The sequence below is a fragment of the Typopeltis vanoorti genome, chromosome 6 (assembly GCF_054136105.1).
Source record: "Typopeltis vanoorti isolate ZY-2024b chromosome 6, IOZ_Tvanoo_1.0, whole genome shotgun sequence".
Classification (NCBI taxonomy): Eukaryota; Metazoa; Arthropoda; class Arachnida; order Uropygi; family Thelyphonidae; genus Typopeltis; species Typopeltis vanoorti.
Genome location: NC_143554.1, coordinates 126,411,881 through 126,433,433, shown reverse-complemented (window position 1 = coordinate 126,433,433; position 21,553 = coordinate 126,411,881). Strand labels below are relative to the sequence as shown.

At 36.5% G+C, this 21,553-nt stretch overlaps 1 protein-coding gene across 5 annotated transcripts in view; it reads left to right on the top strand.

The window, feature by feature from the left end:
- LOC150105922 (liprin-beta-1-like) overlaps positions 1–21,553 on the top strand; it is a 268,087-nt gene that overhangs the window by 212,161 nt on the left and 34,373 nt on the right. For all 5 annotated transcript variants that reach the window (XM_090394411.1, XM_090394410.1, XM_090394409.1 and 2 more), the window contains 2 exons: positions 6,671–6,818; positions 20,973–21,182. In XM_090394411.1, coding sequence (XP_090250537.1) covers positions 6,671–6,818; positions 20,973–21,182 — 358 coding nt within the window. The remainder of the gene's footprint in view (positions 1–6,670; positions 6,819–20,972; positions 21,183–21,553) is intronic.

Below are 21,553 nucleotides of genomic sequence, written 5' to 3'. Positions count from 1 at the left end.
AGGATTGAAGGGGTGCTTATGAATGGAAAGGTGAGCAACATGAGTATAGAGAATGAGAGAACAGGTGTGCAAGACAGGGATACAGGTGGATCAAATTGAAAAGGCAGGGAGAGAGAGAGAGAGAGAGAGAACAATGCTTGAGAAAGGTCAGTAATCAAAGAGGAATGGAAAGTGTGAGTAGACAATAAATAAATGGAATGTGGGAGGAGTACTGATGTGGATAGATCCTATCTGTCATTAATGCCCCACCCTCCCACATTCCAGGCCATCCCATTTCTTTATTTTCCAAATTTTAAAACTTCACACATTAAACTGGTAACTCCACTCATATACCCATTTCCTCAGTCTATTCAAGTCCTCTTGTAAAGCCAAACATCTACTCTACTTCTCATAGTTCTTCCCAACTTTGCTTCATCTGCAAACAGTTGAACATCCCCATTCAAACCTTCTCCAATATCATTAACATACAGATTAAACAGCAATGACACTAAAGCAGACCCTTAAAGGTCGGTATCCGGAGAGTTCATCGAAAAACAGTTTACCGAAAGACAATTCATCGAAGGCAATTCATCGAACAACAATTCATCGAAAAAGCAATTCACCGAATAAACAATTCATCGAAAATCAGTTTATCGAACAACAATTAATCGAAAGACAATTCCCCGAAAAAGCAATTCACCGATGAGCAGTTAATCGAAAAGACAGTTCATCGAAATGCAATTGATCGAAAAACAACAATTCATCAAAAAATCACAATTCATTGAAAATACAGTTCACTGAAAAATGAATTATAAGGCATGTGGGGGCTAAGATGTGTGTGCAATTTTTTTTTTTTTTTTGTTTGTTTCGGATTATTTTGAGAGGTATATATCTTTTTATTATCCTACTATTTATAACTATTATTTATCCTACTTCGTTCGGAAAGCGATTTCGGATGGCAGGGCATACTGGTTTCAGTGCATGATATCCACTGAGGTGGGTATAGTTGAGATGTCAAAAGAACATTTCATAAAGGGATTTCATCCTCGTGAAAATTTTTAGCTCATATTCTAACCGTTGATGAAACATGGCTTCGTCACTATGACCCAGAGAACAAACAACAGTCAATGGAGTGGAGACACCAAGGTTCTCCATGGCCAAAGAAGTTTCGAACCAAACAGTCAGCAGCGAAAGTTCTTGCCATTGTCTTTTAGGATATAGATGGTGTAATCCTTACCTTACCTCAAGAAAGGTGAAACTGTTACAGCAGCTCTGAAGAAATCGAAGGAGGTACTGAAGGAAAATCGTTCGAGAAAGTAAGCAGAGGCGTGTTGCTTTTGCAGGACAATGCACCTGCTTATGAAATCCAACAGACAATATACAACTTGGGATTTCAATATCTACCTCAAACACATATTCACCAGGACTGGCCCCAGGGCCGGCCTTAGAAATTTTGTCGCCACGTGCAGTAGCATATTTTTCCGCCCCTTCCCCTTAAAAAAAACTCTTTTAATGACGTCTTAAAAGCCATGATATTAATCTAGGCTTCAACATCTCTGATCATAAATTCTAAATAGCAGCATTTAGAATTTATAGCATCATACGTTTATCAAGGATGTCAAGCGCCTTTATCAGGGCGTTTAACCTGAAGGTGAGTTAGCCTGTCTCATACGAGGGTGGAAGGTTTTTCCTCTCTGAAACTTGTTTTTTTTCTTGCCGAAAAACAAGCGAATCGAATTGGAAAAACACACAGGGATTTAAGGCCAGTTGCTTCTTCCTTAATTCAAAACAACTCAACCCGATTCCAATTTCCTTTAGCACTGTGTTTTCTAACTGTGATCTGCCGACCACTGGCATCGTTCAAAAGTCGAATAAGACTTCCAACCGCTGCTCATCTAAATATAACACCAAATGAGTATGCTTCTAAAAGGTTTACAGGTTTGTTTTTAAGACTCTTTATTCATCATTCCTTATTTTATTATTTTCCTTTCCTAGAGAATATTTTAACCTTTTAATTTTTTTTTTAACAAACTGCACCGATCACCTCCTCATAACCCAGAAATATACCCATGCATATACTCATTAGTATTCTTAGCCCATTCCTTCCCTTATTAGCTGCAATTACTTGCTTTCGAGGTTATTCGGGAGATAAGTGCACGTGTCACTCCTGTCGTCAAGGAATAACAGAAACAGGAATAAATAAGTAAATAAAAAACATGATTGAAAAATCTTCAGGAATAAATTTTTTAAGTTTTCCAATATTTTTACTCTGAATTCCTGTATATTTTATTATTATGTTGTGAAAAATATTTACATGAAAGAATCAATTTATTATTATTAGTAGTTTATTATTAGTAGTAGTAGTGATATTAATGATTAATGCTATTTTCCCTCATGCTCCTCAATATAATGATTGTTGGTATAGCAATGCAGCTTTACTAAGGAATAATTACAGAACAATATGGATTCGTATTGTCTTTCTTGTCCAGTTTGCCTATTTCCAGGAGGAAAAGCCTAGTCATCTCAGTATTATGCCTACTAACTTACATTCAGTAAATTTATTTATTTATTACATTTATTAATGAAAAAATTTTATTTGGATTCCGTATTTGAAACTTTTACAAAAAAAAGTTGAACCGTTCCAGTTTTCAGTTCAGCTATATTCGGGACTACAAAGAAAAGTGTCAAAATTATGTATTACAATAACTCGCAGACTTAGCAGTATTCGCAGAAGTTTTCAGAACAAGAAGCTGAATGCACGGTTCAGTTTTAGTTCGTAATGGATCACTTGTATCATGACATTTCCGTAAAGAAGTTCCTAAATGATATTAGCAATTTCGCTCTGGATGGATCAAATTTAATGAAATTTTTAATTTCAATCGACTAGACTTATTGTGACAAAATTTGGTAGAACGAATTTCTTAGCCTATTCTTCCCCTTATTAACTGCAATTACATGTTTTCGAGGTTATTCGAGAGATAAGTGCATGTGGTACTCCTGTCTTCCCTACAGATAAATCGCTAACTGTACAATGAAGCAGGATGTACACTTACATTAAATGTTATAAAATGCAAGAAAATAATTATTACGTTTTAATGCCCACTTCCATATGTTGTCTGTATCATGGGTAATGTACCGCATTGTTACTGAACAATTTCTAAACAATAGTTTGCAAGAAAAATGACTTTTCGATGAATTATGAAAGAATTCATCGAATAATTTTAGGTGAATTGTTTTTTCGATGAATTGCATTTTCGACGAATTGTCGTTCGATGAATTGTCTTTCGAGGAATTAGTCATTCGATGAATTGCCTTTTCGACGAATTGCCATTCGTTAAATTGTTGTTCAGCGAATTGTTTATTCAGCAAATTGCTTTTTCGATGAATTGCTGTTCGATGAATTGCATTCGATGAATTGTCTTTCGATTAATTGTTTTTCGATGAATTTGCCTGTAACCTAAAGGTCTGCTTTAGTGTCATTGCTGTTTAATCTGTCACCACTAGTGACTATCCTCTTCTGGGGTATTGCTCCCCCTCTTTGTAAAACCAAAGTATACTGCTGGGTAGTATTCATATCCCTTCTCCAATGCACTTGTCACTTTATTATAATAAGTAAATAGATTACTTAAACATAGCCTACCTTTAACAAATCCATGCTGTCCATCAAAGAGAACACCACTGTTGTCGAACCAGTTCTGGATCCTAGTTCTCACTAACTTCTACAACAAAACACCTGATGCACAGATTGGCCTATAATTTGAAGCTTAAGTTCTGTCATCTCCCATATGAAATGGTATAATCTTGCCTTCCTCCTCCTCCTAAGGAACTTGACCTAGTGTAAGATTGATATTAAACAAGTACACCAAGTCAGATGTCAGCTCCCTGGTATATTCCTTTGAACCACTTGGTGATATACGCTTATTATCAAGTCCCACAGCCTTATTAACATCAAGTTTATTCAATTCCCCATATACCTCTTGTTCACTCACAGTCAATCTCTGTATCAGGTGTTGTGTTGTAGAAGTTAGTGAGAACTAGGATCCAGAACTGGTTTGACAACAGTGGTGTTCTCTTTGATGAACAGCATGGATTTGTTAAAGATAGGCTATGTTTTAGTAATCTACTTACTTATTATAATAAAGTGACAAGTGCATTGGAGAAGGGATATGAATACACAGCAGTATACTTTACATAATATCACATCCACAAGGATGAAATACCTTTATGAACTACTCATTTAATATCTCAACTATCTACAGCTATTATCCTTTTATCATTTACTTCAGCCACTGTCTTTTTTTCATAATCATTCTTTTTTCTGCTGGCTACATATATTGAAAGAACTCTCTAGGTTTATTCTGCTTTGTTTTGTTTTATTTTGGCTTCATTAGCTGACTTTTGCTCATATTGCACCTTTGCTACCCTTACCAATCAAGTCACCCTTTTTGCCTATTCTTTGTACTCCTCATGAGATGATTATTACCACTCATCTTATGTTATCCCCCATGGTGTCTTCTTTCTCTGTATTGACCCTCAGAATACATTTAGACTTTGCTTCTAGTAGATAATTCTTGAATCAATGTTATCTAAGCAACATTGATCTCCTTTCCACCCAACTTCTCATTCCATGCAACAACTGCAAGCTGTCTTTTGAGTTTTTCATAATCACCCGCATTGTAGTTTCACATATTATTATTATTATTATTTGACACCTCCAGGGAGTCCAAAGACTCATCGAGGGAGAGTGTGCCAACAGAATCGAACGATTGGCCCCCTTCCAACTGCTAACCGCGCTCAAACTTACTTAACTGAGCCATTAGTAGCAGAGGCTCTACCAATCGACCAACATATATTCTTTCCTCACAGAAGTCTTCATGTGGCTGGCAGCCATCAAGGTAATCACTTCATGGTCACTCTCATCAAGTGGAAGGAGGAGATTTGCCTCACTTATAACAACATCCTCTGATGAGATGATCAAATTGAAGAACCTCAATCCTTGCATACCCTCTCTTACATACTGCCTGAGGTAGTTATCCCTTAAAAACTAGATAAATTAATTTTCTTTACTTCCAGATGCTATTTTGTCATCCCAATCTATATTTCCATAATTTAAAATCACCATAAAGATTACTTTTTCCCTATTTGCTTGGCTCATTTGCTTTTATATTTCATGGTTACTACTTTCCACATTCTTCTTCTTCATGCAGCTTCCTCAGTGAGAGGGTGCAGCGCCATGTTCTTCCAATTCTCTCTGTTGGTGGCTTTCCTTTTTGTTTCTGCATAGCCATGTCCTTCGTTTTTTGCCTCTTGATCCTTTTCCCATACTTTTTCCTTCTAAAACTGTTAGTATCCTCTGTCCTACTGAACCTCTTAGTACATGTTCTTTCAATCTCATCTTTCTCTGGATCATTTCCTGTAATAAAGATCTCTGTGTTCTCATTCTCTGTAGGACATCTGTATTTGTCACATGTTCTGTCCATAGGATTTTCAGAGCTCTCCTATAGCACCACATTTCAAAGGCCATTATCTGTTGCCTTATGTTCTCCTTGAATATCCAGGTCTCGCTTCCATGTGAAAATTGGCCACACTAAAGTTCTTATCATTCTTTTCTTTGTCTCGATACTCACAGAACTTCTGAGCAGATCTTTATTTTTCCAGAATGTATCTTTAGCTATGGCTGTTCTTATTTTTATTTCTTTATCTTGCTTTCCATCTGCAGTAAAGTAGGTGCCTAAATATTTGTATTCTGTTGTATGTTCAATTTTCATATTCGTTATGAATATTTCTGGCTTGGATCTGCTTTCTTTTGAGATTTTCATAAATTTGGTCTTTTTTACATTTAGATCTAATCCAAATTCTTTACCTTCTTCAATTAGTAGCTGCAGTAATTTGATTAATTTGTTTCTGTTTTCTGCTATTAGAATGGTATCATCAGCATATCTAAGATTGTTGTATTTTATACCATTGATACTAATTCCTATTTTTTGTTTTTCAATCTTTTTCATCACTGTCTCACTATAGATATTAAATAGATTTGAAACTTTCCACATTATCAAGTCTATAGCAACATCTAAGTATTTCATTCTATTCACCTTTATATCAAAACCACTGCCACTATTTCCCTCCCTTGCATCTCTCCTTTGAATGCTAGACGTATCAGAAATAAAGGGAATGAAATTGTTGCACTGATTGAGTTCTTGTTCTCTACACTCATGCTAATCATTTTTCCATTCATAAACATCAATTCGATGTTGCCTTTCTTTCTCTTCTATTCTCTCACTTTGCTTGTTACTTGCTCAGATTCATTCTCTGCAGCAGCAACCTGTCCAAATGACTCATACCAAAACCATTCAAATGAAGTTCATCTCTTGTATAGTTCAATTTGTTCAATTCATTTTACACATTAACAAATTACACATCTGTTGATCAGCTACTGACCAGAGGTTGCATTCATACTATGTAGCATTTAAGATAGCAAAATGGCACAACTGAGATTATGATTCACATAATTGTGTTAACAACACTGTGCAGTACATTTTAACACCAATCAAAAATATTCCAAGTGGTCCTTTTTAATATGTTATGATATTTCTTGAATCAATTAATTAGAAAGAAAGGCAGATAATTGGAATAATATGATGTAATGTTAAAAATATATATATTTAATATGAATTTATTTTTTCATTTTTAGAACTGATATACCATTTACTCAGTGGGATAATCAAATGATTGTAGACTGGTTTCATAGATTGGGATTAAACATGTATGTAGGGGAATGTAAACGATGGGTGAAAAATGGAGGTCATTTACTCAAAGCAACTGTTCATGACTTGGAAAAGGTATGTTGAAATCTTGGGTGAAAAAAACTTTAGTATCCCTTTAGGTTTTTATATAGCATGTGATATATGTGTATTACTTGTAAAACTAGTATTCCAGTTTAATGAATAAAACTGTTTTTTTTTTTTTTTTTTGCAATAAATAAATTCTCTCCCTCTTAGATTTCTTACAACTGAGATACACCAACTGACTGATACATCAGTCAGTTGATGTACTGTACCCTTTTTGGCCATGTAGCATGTTGTAAGCATAATAAATCAACAGGATTCACTCATCAGCCAAACATGGTATTGTACTCTAAAACCAGTTTATCTACAATTGATCATGCTGATGATGAGCTAGCAGCTGCTGGGTACAACAGCTTATATCAAAAAAGATGGAAAAGTGATTAGTATGAGTGTAGAGAACAAGAACTCAATCAGTGCAACAATTTCATTCCCTTTGCTTCTGATACGTCTAGCATTCAAAGGAGAGATGCAAGGGGGAAATAGTGGCAGTGGTTTTGATATAAAGTATAGCAAACACTGTAATGACAAATTCATTTACTATAACAAACACACCAGAGATGCCAGAGGAGTGTTTGCCTGGAGGGATGATGGAAAGTGTGGCTATGGCAATTAAGAGGGGTGAAAGGATGGATGAAATGATTGTGATGGTGGGCACGAATGACTTGAGAGACAATGTAAATCAGGAGGCGAGAGATCTGATATTCTTGCTTGACAAAAGAAAACACAGAGAGGAAAGATTGTGTGTGTTGCCCAGGTATGATAGTGACGAGCTGAGCAGAAGAGCAGTAATACTGAATAGCATAATAGCCAGAATGTGTCAGAAGAGAGGATTGGAATATGTGGATGCTTGGAGGGCATTTGAGGACAGAAGTGAACTGTATGCGAGAGACCACTTGCATTTGAATGAGGAAGGATGAAGGCATCTGGAGAGATTGCTGGTTTCTGAATGAGTCAGTGTGTCAATGCAGGAAAACTAGAATTCCAAGGGTAGATGGTAGCAGGGGATGGCCTCTTGTGGGAATGGGTACTTGGGGGAGAAGGAGGACAACAGGTAACACTGAGTCCAGTAGAGTCTACAGGGGGATAATGATAGGTATAGAAACAGTGACATGTTTATGCTTTATACTAATGCCAGAAGTATCCAAAATAAAGGAGATGAATTGGTGGCGCTGATAACATCAGCCTGGCCAAAGATTATTGGGATCTCGGAGACATGGTTGACAGAAGACGATATAATCACAGCAATTGAAGTAGCAGGATACAGCATTTTTCGGCAGGATAGGAAAGGAAAACATGGCGGTGGAGTAATACTTATGATTAGTGATGACTTATGTCCTCTAAGAGTGGAAGCCTATGGAAGGATAAAAATGGGAATAGAGTGATTGATGCAGAGGACATAGTGGAGTTGTTCAATTAGCACTTTATTGCAGTATTTCATCCTGGAGAAGGAGGTTTTAATACTAGAGAGATAGGGCAAGTTTAGAGGTGCAAGAGGAGAGTGTGTTCCAAATACTGAGTACTCTGGATGTTAGTAAAGCTGTGGGAGTGGATGGTATTTCACCACAGGTTTTGAGAGAATGTGCTAAAGAACTGACAGCTCCATTGACCTGGCTCTTCAATAAAAGTCTGGCTGCGGGAAAGGTACCCAAGGAATTGAAGGAAGGTAAGATAGTGCAGTTGCATAAGGGTGGTAGCAGACTGGAAGTGTCTAATTAGACACTTCCAGTGTCTAATATGGGTTTAAATATCAGGTTAATCAACTGGATTCAGGATTGGCTGCCTGATAGGTATCAGATAGCTGTGTATGGTGGTTCAATATCAAGGAAGCAGAAAGTTACAAGTGGGGGTTCCACAGGGCTCAGTAATACTGGGACCTGTATTCAACCTTTATATTAATGACATTGTCAATGGATTGCAAGGGGATATTCAGTTGTTTGTGGATGATGAAGCTGGGAAGGGTTATCAGTAATAGTGCAGATGTGGCAGCCCTGCAAGAGGATTTGAATAAACTAGACAGATGGGCAAATGAATGGGGGTATCGGTTTAATGCATCAAAATGTAAAGTCTTTTCGGATACATCGATGGGAGGCTGCATGGCTGCATACTCAATTGGAGGAGCTGTACTTGAGGAAGTAGGGGAGACAAGAGATCTGGGGGTGATGATTGATAGAAAACTGAAATTCAGGGAGCATATTGCAAAGATGGTGAAGGTAACCCAGAGGATTGCTGCAATACTGAGACGGACGCAGACCTGCAGAGATAAAAGAGTTATCATTCCTTTGTATAAGACCCTGATCAGACCACACTTAGACTATTGTTCTCAAATTTGGTCCCCAGGATTTGAAGGGGATAAATTAACTGTGGATATGAGGATAGGCTGAGGGAATGTGAACTGTAGAGTTTGGTGGATAGAAGAGGTGATATGATCGAGACTTTTAAACTGTTGAGAGGCAGTTACAGGGTGGACATTAGGGAGTTCTTTTGCTTGGTGGAACAACAGGAAGGAGCAATGACAACGGGCCATCCCTTGAAGTTACGAAAGGAAGCTGTGAGCAAGAGGGTGAGGAGTGGTTTCTTTGCATACAGGGTAATTGAACCGTGGAATGCATTGCCTGAGAGAGTGGTGAGAGCAAGAGCAGTCAACGAGTTCAAGGAGTGGCACGATAGACTTTGTTTCCAAAGAAGGACCTCCCACGATGAGTCTCTTGACTCCATGGAGGCCTGAATAATAATAATAATAATAACAAACAAACAAACAAAAAAAGTACTGATCAGCCATAGGCATTGTAGCAGACTGTCCATTATAATAGACTATTCCTATGGGCCCTAAGTTTTGTGTAGTGAAAGTTGATTATAGATCATGATGAGTGAAATAATTCTCAGAAATTGGAAGTTTTTCCACTTGGTTATACTATAAATTAAAGATGCCAAGAAATTATTTTCTTGGTTTAATCCTTTATCCAAGTATCCCATAATGCAAAGTACATATCCATATGGACATGTATAATGTTTGTAAGGATATGTGCTATAATGCTATGCATTATGGGAAGGGAAGGTTTATTTTAAATTCTCAGAAATGTTGAAGATTTTTTAATGAAGCACCAGTTGTTAAATTTTGATTAATTGACACTCTTAAGAATTTCATTTATCATCATTTAACAAACAAAACCCTGAAAAGAATATACTTGAATCCAAGTATGTATTATATGTATCTGGAAAATATAGAATACATTATTACAAAGAATGGAAATTCTGAATAATTAAATGAAAGGAATTAAGTGATTCACTTAATTAAATACTTAAGTGAGTACAGGCATGGCAAACCCACGGTACCTGATGCTGGACCATCCCTTACTTCATGTAATATACATCTGTTATATTATCTGTAGACTGGTCCCTCCTCTTCCTTCCTTGCTTCTTTCTTCTCTTCTTGCTCCTTATTGCCCCAATGCTATTCGAGTATTCGAGGGCTATGGGTGAATCTTTCCTATTTCGCTGTGTCATTTCATCTTATACATTATTGTGAGGCATCAACCCGTCTGGCCAGCATGGTGCTATAAGGCCAAATATCTCCCCATGAATAAATGAATGAATAAAATAGGAAAATTACATACTGGCTCGTCCGTCGCCCAGCATAAAAAGGGACGCATCCTGGACTTATGCACTTATGCAGAGGGTCTAGGTCGAAAAATATGCTACAGTCTCCACTAGCTACAATGAGTCCACCTACAGTGCACAATGATAGAAGGATATTAGTAGGAGCATATAACTGCAGATCTCTATGGGATGATGATAGATTGAAAGAACTGATGAAGGAATTGGAACATATAAAATGGGACATTGTGAGCCTTTCAGAGATAAGAAGGAAAGAAGAAACTCTCATGCGATTAAAAGATGGACAGCTACTCTACCACTGTGAATGTGACAGAAACTCAATTGGTGGTGTAGGATTCCTAATAAATAAAACAATCAAGGACAATGTCCTGTTTATAAATAAAATAACATCAAGAATAGCTGAACTAAGTCTCTTCATAAATAAAAGATACCAACTGTAAATTATACAAGTATATGCCCCAACTATGGACCATCCAGACAAAGAGATAGAAGATTTCTATGAAACATTAGAATCCACATTCAATAATTCTAAAGAATTCTACATAATTATAATGGGAGATTTTAATGCCAAAATTGGAAGCAGAGATGACCATCTGAACTCCATAGGTAAATTTGGATTTGGACAGAGGAATGAAAGAGGAGAAAGACTTATTGAATTTGCAAAAGAAAAAAAAGCTGTTCATAATAATATGAACAGCTTTTTTAAGAAGAAAATCAACCGAAAATGGACTTGGAGAAGTCCAAATGTACACAAACTTACAATGAAATAGACTTCATCCTCTCCAACAGAAGATATATAATAAATAATACCAAAGTGCTTAATAGATTCAGGAAGTGACCACAGACTAGTAAGGGCAAAAGTATGGATCAACAAAAAATGGGAATGGAATAAGCTCATAAGAAAAAAGTCCAATTTAGTGAATCTACAAAACCTCTACCACAATAAAAGCTGTTAGAGAGAATCACTCAAAAAAGAACTAAAAAAGTTAAACACAGCTACTACCATCAATGATGCTAATGAAATATTAACAAAATCTATCTTGAATTGTGCATTAGAAATAGCAGGTGTAAAAAGGCACCAAGGAGAGGAAAAACTAAGACAGGAAACCTTAGATCTGATGAAGAAAAGAAGAGATATGAAAAGAGATTTGAATGACACTAATAAAACAGAATATATGGAAATTTGTAAAACTATACGTAAAAGGATGAAACATGAACTTAGATCATATAATACTAGGAAAATTAAAGAAACAATAGAAAACAATAGTAATATGAAGGTCCTAAGACGAACATTATCAGTTGGAACAAAGGAAATAGCTGCTGTAAAAGGAAAAAATGGTGAACTGATAAAAAATAGAGATACAGTAATCAAAAGAATTCAGGAATTTTATACCTTGTCAAGACTCCAATATTATCATCATCATCAGATCTTATATTTCTATCGTCTAAGGCACATTATACCGTATCAATCCACCTATATCTTGGTCTTCCTCTGGGTCGTTTTCCTGCCAACCTGGCAGAGAACACTTGCTTTGTTAATCTTTCCTCACCCATTCTGTTTAAGTGACCATACCACCTGAGATTAGCTCTGTTAATGCATTCCTGGATGCCGACAATGTGAAGTTCTTTCCTAATATCCTTGTTTTCAATATGTATTTCCATTGATGCCATCTGTTCACACCTCTAATCTTTTTCAGGACTCTCATATCTGCGGTCTCTAGTCAAGTGTTTTACTTCTGACCCAGCTCTCAGATCCATAAGTTAAAACTGGTTTGAACACAGTCTTGTATACAGCTAATTTAGTGTTCTGACTAATTTCTATCTTATTCCATATGAATTTATTCAGTTGACTTCCTACCATACCAGCTTTGTTGATTCTGTTGTCTATTTCCATATTTAATTTACCCTCTTCATTAAAAATCGTGCCTAAGTAGCTAAAATGTTTTACTTGTTCCACAGGTTCACCATTCACAACACAGTTGGCATTTTCAACAATTCTACCTATTTTCATTGTCTGTCTTTTTAATGCTGACCTTCATACCATATCTATTACAACAGTTATTCAATTTAGTCAGGGAATGTTGCAAACTTGTAGTGGATTTATTTAGAAGTATAACATTGTCCGCATAAAGCAAAGAGCTGACATTAACATCTCCAATTCTGATATCATGTTTAATACCACTTTCCTTCATAATTTGATCCATATAGATAATGAATAACAGAGGGGATAATGTACATCCTTGTCTCACACCAGATTTAACATTAAACCATCTTCCTGTACATCCTTCAATTCTAACTGCTGACTTACAACTCAAATACAGACTAAGTATTGCTTGATATAATGCCCCATTGACACCATATAACTGTAGCATATTGAATAGCTTCTCTCTTGGCACCTTATCATATGCCTTTTCCAGATCGACAAAACTTAAATACAGATCTTTGTTATATTCCCATGCTTTCTCGACTATTTGTCGTAAAGTGAAGATCTGATCCTGACAGCCTCTATTTGGCCTGAATCCAGCTTGTTTTTCACCAAGCTTTTCTTCCACAATTTTTCTCTACCATTTCTCAAGTATACTTGCCAGGAACACTCAGTAGGGAAATACCTCTGTAATTCTCATATTCAGTTTTATTTCCCTTTTTATATATAGGTACTATTAGAGCTCTACTGAAATCATCGGGAATTCATCCCTCTGTCCAGGCTTTCTGAACTATGCGGTGCAGCCACTGTAAGACTTTTATACCACCATACTTCAGCATTTCTGGTCGAATATCATCTGCTCCTGCTGCCTTTCTACATTTCAAGCCTTCGATGGCTTTTTCTACTTCAAGTATGAATATGTATTCCTGACTGCATGCCTGTTCAGTGTTTTTTACCACTGTAGTATCACTGCTTGTTTCATTTAGCAATTTTTCGAAGTAATTACTCCATACTTAGGATATCTTTTTCTCCTGTTTTCATTTCACTTTACAGCATTCTTTCCTCCATTTCTAAGCTTCTTCAACAACCGCCAGAATATCTTACCACCTTCTTGATATTTATTTTCTATGTTCTTGCCAAAGTTCTCCCATGAATTTTGTTTAGCTAGTTTTACACAGTGTTTCACTTTTTTACATTTGTCTCTGTATTCTCTAAGAGCAAAAGCTGACTTATTTGCCAGGAACTTTTGATATGATTTCTTCTTTTCCTTCACTGCCTCTTTAACTTCCTGTGTCCACCATGGAGTCCTGATATTTCTATCCTTGCATACAACTGCACCACATGCCTCTCTGACTGAATCAATCAGGGTTTTCTTCAAGGCTTGCCACTGAATCTATAAGGTTTGGTTCTTGTTCTCAAACTCTTTAATTTTTTTCTTCAATAATCTTTGTGTATTTTAGTCTACAGTTCACATCTGAGAGCTTCTCAACTTTTATTTGCTTTAAAACTTTCTTACATGTTATTCTTTTCAATATGAAATTAAATTTTATCCTGCTCAAGATCAAATAGTGATCGCTTCCAATTTCAAATCCTCTGTACACTCTGGTGTTTTCTCCCTGGTGTAGGACACCAGGGATTAAACATCTATCAACAATAACATAGTCAATGAGACTTTTCTTATTCCTTGCCTCTTCTCTCTGTGTGAATTTGTGCACATTTTTATGTTGGAACATGGTGTTAGTAATAACCAGTCCATGTCCTGAGCAGAAATTCAACAGGTATTTGCCATTATTATTAGCTTTGCTCTTTACTCCAAATTTTCCAAAAATATTTTTGTATGTCTGACAATCGTTTCCCACTCTGCTATTCAGATCCCCAACAAGGACCAACTTTTCCTTTTTCATTGTGTCAGTTGCTTTTTCTAAAGCTTCAAAAAGTTTCTCCACCTCTACCTTAGTAGAACCTTCTGTGAGACCATAGGCACAAATAAGTCTCATTGTCCAGTTCCCCATTCTCATATTTGCCCACATCACTCTACTTGAGACAGCCTGCCATTCAAGAAGATTAGCCTTGTATTTTGTGTTGAATACTATGGCTACTCCTTGTTTTTCTTGATTGTCATTGCCTGAATATAACATTTTGTATTTATTGCTCAGAAAGATCTCACCAGTTTTTGTCTTTTTTGTTTCAGTCACCCCTATTATGTCAATCTGGTACTTATCTAATTCCTCAGCTAGCTCCATTTCTTTGCCATTCAGGCTTCTTATGTTGATAGTACCGATCTTTAACTCTGGAGATGTTGAGTTGGGGTGTGTTTTCAGATTTGTTCCAGTAACTGACTTTTCGCTGTTCACCCTGACAAAAACAATGGGGGCCTTGTTTAACCGGGCAGTGCCCAAGCCAGCATGAAATTTTATCATGTTGTATCAGCATTTTTTATTTTGGTTTAACCAATAAGAATACAATTTGGTCGGCTAAATCCCAAATTGCCAGCCCATCCTCATTCGTTCAGTATCCAGGTAGATACCCAACAGGGTGCAACAGGGACCACGAGAAAGGGAGGATTGGACATTAGGTCAGAAAACCTGGTCGATTCTCCGCATTCCTTTAAAGGCTATGTGGAGGTCTCCTTTCAGTTATACAGCTTTGACCCTTTAGCACCCCAAAAATTATAACTAATAGAATAAAATCTAAACTAGAAGGAATGCAATCCTGTGAACAAGCTGGATTTAGGAAGAATTACAATACTTTGGACCATATTCACACATTAAGACAGCTCATTGAAAAATCAATTGAATACAATAAACCCTTATGTCTGGCCTATATAGACTATGAAAAAAAGCATTTGATTCAGTTAAAACATCTGCAACACTAAAAGCACTTGAAACCCAGGGAACTGAGAAACCATATATTGAAACACTAAAACAGATTTACAATAATGCAACTTCTGTAATTAAATTATATAAAAACATTGAAAAGTTTCCAATACAAAAAGCATCCAGCAAGGCGACACCATATCTCCCAAATTATTTACAACTGCACTAGAGGAAGTCTTTAGAAGCCTTGATTGGGAAACAAAAGGAATAAACATAAATGGAGAGAGGCTGCATCATCTGAAATTTGCAGATGATATTGTTCTGATAGCAGATAATCTTGAGGATCTGGAAGAAAGGCTAAATCAGCTAAATGAAGCCTCCAGAGAAATTGGATTAAAAATAAATAGAGAAAAAACAAAAATAATGATAAATAAATACATAAACCATAGAACTATTAAAGTTGAAAACCATGAAATAGAACAAGTTACTTCATATGTATATTTGGGCCAATTGTTATCCTTTGAGGAGTGCCAAAGAAAAGAGATTGAACGAAGAATTCATCTTGGATGGATGGCTTATGGGAAAATGAGAGACATATTCAGAAGTGACATCCCTATGAGTCTGAACAGGAAAACTTTCGACCAGTGCATACTTCTTGTCCTAACATATAGAGGAGAAACGAAGCCCTAAACAAAAAGCCGAGAACAACACAACATCGCATGAAAAGAAGTATGCTAAAAATAACATTAAGAGATTGGAAGACAAATATCTGGATTCTCAAACAGGTGTCATGGATATTGTAAAATACATTAAACAGGCTAAGTGGAGATGGGCTGTCCATATTGCCAGATGCAGTGATGGGAGATGGACTAGAAAAACAACATAGTGGAGACCAATGGATGGAGCAAGACAAAGAGGAAGACCAAGAAGAAGGTGGAGAGATGAACTGGAACAAATTGCAGGAGTGAGATGGATGGGAGAGGCAGAAAACCGAGTGATCTGGAAAATCATGGGGGAGACCTTCGTCCAGCAGCGGACAGAACCAGAAGGTTGAAGAAATTTAAGGATTCTTACTAGATTGTCTAATGTCAGTGATACTTTGTAAATATATATAATTTTAAAAATAGATAATACAATGAATTGCTGTATGACTTACATGTAAGATAATGTGAACAAAAGGTCAAAGTACAAGGACACGTCAACAGAATAAAAGGTTGCCCCAGGCGATATCGGTTGCACACAGCACGTGAAGTGATAAGCGGTCAAAATGAAATTAAACGCTATGAAGCGAGACCCACATGGGGAGAATTCTACGTGACGGGTGAACAACGAAGGTTATGGAGAGTGCCGTAGGGAGATGGTATAAAAGGGTTAGGAACCCCACCCCCCACGTTCTCTTAGGTTTGTTGGGGTTTTTGCAGTAGTGAGTTTTGCTTCTTCTTCGTCTCTCTTCCGGAATGTCTAGATGAAGCGTCAGCGGGGAGCTCTGCTCGGACTCCCATAGGTAACAGTTGGAAATGCTGTGTATCAGTTGAAAAGATTACATGCCCCAAACCTTATGATGGAAGAAAATATATCTATACTGAAGACAGACAATCCATGGAAAAAACTCAGTGTCTCGGTAAGGAACCTCACGGAATCAAAATCGCCAGATGCCAACGAAGTCCCTGGAATAGGCTTGATATGCTAAAAACGTGTGGACCTACCAATGACTGGACAAATCCATGCCAAGACATTGACTGAAAGGAAATCGTATGAGGAACAAGAGCCAAGAAGGAACAAGTATAAGAAGACCATGTGTACAGTCAAGTTGAAAGTTCTTTGTCTGGTCTTATGTATAAGGATAAAAAATTAACTGTAAACTGAGAATCAAGGACTTTGATTAAGATAAGACAGGACTGTAGCACGTTGATATTAGTTAGAAGAAAGTGAGATACCTCTTGAATGTGTTGAATTAATATTTATGTTTTAATTGAAGATTAAGGTGATCTAATTTGAGTATTGAGTTAACCCTTGGAAATTCATGTTAATATTGTTGTCTAAGATTACTAGGTTCTTAATCCTATAAGGGGAAATTTTTCTTTGATAATCTTATTTACTGGGGATGTATGTGAATTTGTTTATTTAGCATTGAATTGATCCTGATTAAATGTTCTTTGTATTGTATGACAACTAATATGTTTAATAAACCTTTTGCTATCTTTAAATCCAATTGCCTGAGTTAGAATCCGATGCACCACTCACAAAAAGTACGAATCTAAGTGGGAGGAAATAGGTTGTAGTTTAGGTCACGATTGCAAACCAATGGTCATTAGTTTACATCTGAAAATTCACTTCTTGATTAAGGTTTCCTTTTCTTAATCTAATGGTTCTAGGTGGCGCAGCATTAAAATATAAATTTTCCTAGAGCTTTAAGTGAGGCAAGATTTCAGCACCTTTGACACCTCTGATTTGGCTCGACCCTGAGGCAATTCCTTTTGTGTTTCAGTTGTACCACATGATACCCTAGGAAAGACTTATTCTAGAATACGTATATTAATAAGAAATTAAGAAAATAGGACACAACACAGTTATTGTGTGATTTACTGGACCTAGATGATCAGAAAAATTTAACTCCTACACACTTATTATGAGTAGAAGGCACATGAGGAGCAAAAGTCTTAGATTTGATCATCTCATTAGAGGATTTTATTATGAATGGGACATCAAATTTTCCTCCAATTGGTGACAGTGACCATGAGGTAATTACCTGGGTGTTGGCCAGCTATAGGAGGACCTCTGTGAGAAAGGGATATGTATGGGACTATAAGGCTAGTCTCAGATGGAAACATGCAAGCTGTCTCCCAAGATGAAAATCTTTGGAGATAGCTTGCATATTTATATCATGCAAGGAAAAATGGGTTAAAAGAGGATTAATGCAGCTGGCCTTACTCAAGAAATACTTAGCAGAGGTAATGTCTGAATGTATTTCAAGAATCAGGAGGTTAAATAAGGTAGGTATCAAATGGATGAATGAAGAGGTTAGGCATGCAATCTGCAAGAAGAAGAATAATGTATTATGGAACAGCATAAGATGAATGGTAATAATCAGTTGCATGAGGCATACAAAAAGCAATCAAGGAAGATGGTTTGTTTTGTATGGATAGCAAAAGTGCAGCATTCACATTGATTAGCTAATGAGGTTGAAAAAATTCCAGAGTGACTGTTTTAATATGTGGTAGTAGAAGAATGATTATGGAAAGATGATATTGGTCACTGTAGATGGTAGAATAATAACCATTGTAGAGGATTATAAATGAGGAATTCACAAAGTATTTCATCTCCATGAATATAATATCATTCAGAAGTTTGATTGCAGTGAGAAGGAAGGAGGTGGGACTGATGGTTAGTGAGAGGGAGGCATATGAGGAATTGAGTACACTTCATGTACATTTGGTATAGGGCTTGATGATATATTATTATTATTACCCGAAGACCTCATGGAGTCAAAGACTCATCTGGGAGGTCCCTTTATCACACACATCTCATCATACCATGTCTTAAACACACTCAAACTCCTTGCAGAAACCACACTCTCAGGCAAGGCATTCCAATCATTCACAACTCTGCATGAAAAAAAAATCTGCCTCTCACTCCCCTACTCACACCCTCTTTATACAGTTTCCAGGGATGACCTCTGGTTTTCCCCTGATCTCCCACTCTTCTCTGTAGAACTTCTTCACCATTGATCTTATAACAACCCCTTACCAACTTGTAGGTCTCTATCATATCTCCCCTCTTCCTCCTGTCCACCAGACTCTGCAAATTACATCTTCTCAATCTGTCCTCATACCTAACATTCCAGAGGTCAGAAACTACCTTAGTCAGTCGCCTTTGGACCCTTTCCAACATCTCTTCATCCTTCTGAAAACCCAGTGACCAAATCTGGGCACAATAGTCCATGTGTGGCCTAATATCAACCATGTGTTTTGAGGGAAAGTTCCAGGGAGCTAACAACAGTTTGGATGTACTTGTTTCACATGAGTCTTACATTGAACCATGTTTCAAAGGAGTGGAAAGAGATCTAAGGTTTCAAATTACATGCTAATTTGTGTGTAAGGTGGTTAAAGTCTTGGAGAGAAGTTAATTAGGACCAACTTTCTGAACTTGATTGACAACAACAGAATTATAGTTGATGGATTGCTACCAAACTTTATACCTTAATTTCTTTCTCTCCAACTGAATCTTTGAAAGTATGCTTGATCTCTGCAAGTTGCTACATCCTTCCTGCTAGGCATAGCTCAGCAATATTATTATGACACACCTCCATGGAGTCAAAAGACTTATCTTGGCATACTTATCCTAAATTCCACAGTACCTGTCAAACTATACTTTAAATTCATTCACATTCCCCATATTCATTCCCTATTGGAATACACTGGCAGTGCATTCCAATCATTCAACATACTCCATTCAAAAACCCCACTTTGCTTACCATGCCTTTATTCATTGATAAATAGCAAAAAATTAATATATAATCAAGATATACGATACTGAGTGGAGCTTTACTGGAGGATTTTGCAAGTATAGTAGAGGTAAGAATGAAAGGGCATCATGGAAGTCCTCTCATTCTTATCTCTACTACACTTTGAAAAATCCTCCAGTAAAACTTCTCTCAATATCTTATATCTTGATTATATATCCATTTTGCTATTTATCAGGCTCTGGAAATTGCACTCCCTCGATCTCCCTTCATAACTGAGATTCAATAGCCCTGAAATTTTTACTTACTCTGTATCCTCTTTAGAACTTCCATACTACCATGAAAATTGAGCAACCAAATCTTGCATATTAGTTCAGTTAACACTATCACTCTCTGATTTCCCCCTTTCCACTGCATATAGTACAGCCTCCAGTATGTTATGTAGCCTTCCTTTGAATCAGTTTGAAGCACAAACCTTATAGTTAAACTGTTATCTCCACTTGTCTGCACTAATCATCTTTCAATCAGTCGAGTCAAATTCTTTTGAAGGGCTACCACATCAGCCACATTTCTGATAACTCTCCCCAGTTTTGTACCATTAGCAGTTCCTCACCAAACCATTCACAATATCATGTATATATTTGAATAGTAGTGGACTAAGCATGGAGTCCTAAAGTATTTCCCCACTTGTCACTCTTCTCCTTTCCAACACATCAGAATACACAATTCTTTGACTATCCCTTAACAAGCTTATACTGGCCCTCATAATCATACTCTTGTCACCTGTCTGTAAACTAGTTGTAGACAGTTTCTCTAACCTTAATTACCACTCTAGAAATGCAAATTAGTCTGTAATTTACTATGCCTACTTCTGTACAATTAAAATACATGGAAATATCACCCCTTACAACAACCTCATTGTCATCTAGATTACTTAATGTTCTGAACACTTCAATTTCACTTCTAATTCCACAACTATTCTTTCCTCTCTCAAAATACTGTATTTGACTAATTTGAAGCACCTTAATAATGTGATCACAAATGAATGGCTTTTTTTTTTCATCTCTTTTACTCTCATTGAGCACTATCAGTTTCTTTCTCTCTGAGCATTAATATTATCTTTAATTAAAATTATTGGAGCTAATGATAAATACTATAATGCAAATCAATAACTTATCTAAATTATGTAAATAATAGTAAATAAATAACTTACCTAATAAATAAATGACTTACTGAGAATAGCAAAAGGAAGAATATATTTGAAGTCAGAAAATGTTAATTCAGTTGTTGAAAGCCTATCCTATAAATATTTAATGATATTTTTGTTTTAGGAATTAGCAATAAAGAATGCTCTTCATAGGAAAAAACTACAGCTTGCCCTACAAGTTAGAAGGTCAAATGAAGACAGTTTATTATCTGCTGCAAGTAAAGTAGATTATCAGTTCGTTATACGATGGTTGGATGACATTGGACTGCCTCAATACAAAGATGTATTTTTTGAAGCTCGGATTGATGGACTCGTACTTCATTTTTTGACTGTGGTAAGAGTTTAGCTAATAATGCTAACTTTATTTCTTGTTTGACTATGTTTTGAGTTTGTTTTCAGAAAAGAATAAGCTTCCCTAAAAAAATATGTCAAGGCAGGTGTCAACTCCCTGGCACATTCTTTCAGAATACGTGGTGATATATTATCAGTCCCACGGCCTTATTATTATTATTATTATTATTTTTGGGCTACTCCAGGGAGTCCTTAGACTCATTGAGGGAGGCCCTAAATCATGTCCACACAACTATACGACATTCTCACAGTATCTATCATACCTTGCCTTGAACTCGCTCACTGTCATAGCACCCACAACAGACTCTGGCAGCTTATTCCACTCATTTACCACTCTAAAAGTAAAGAACCCAG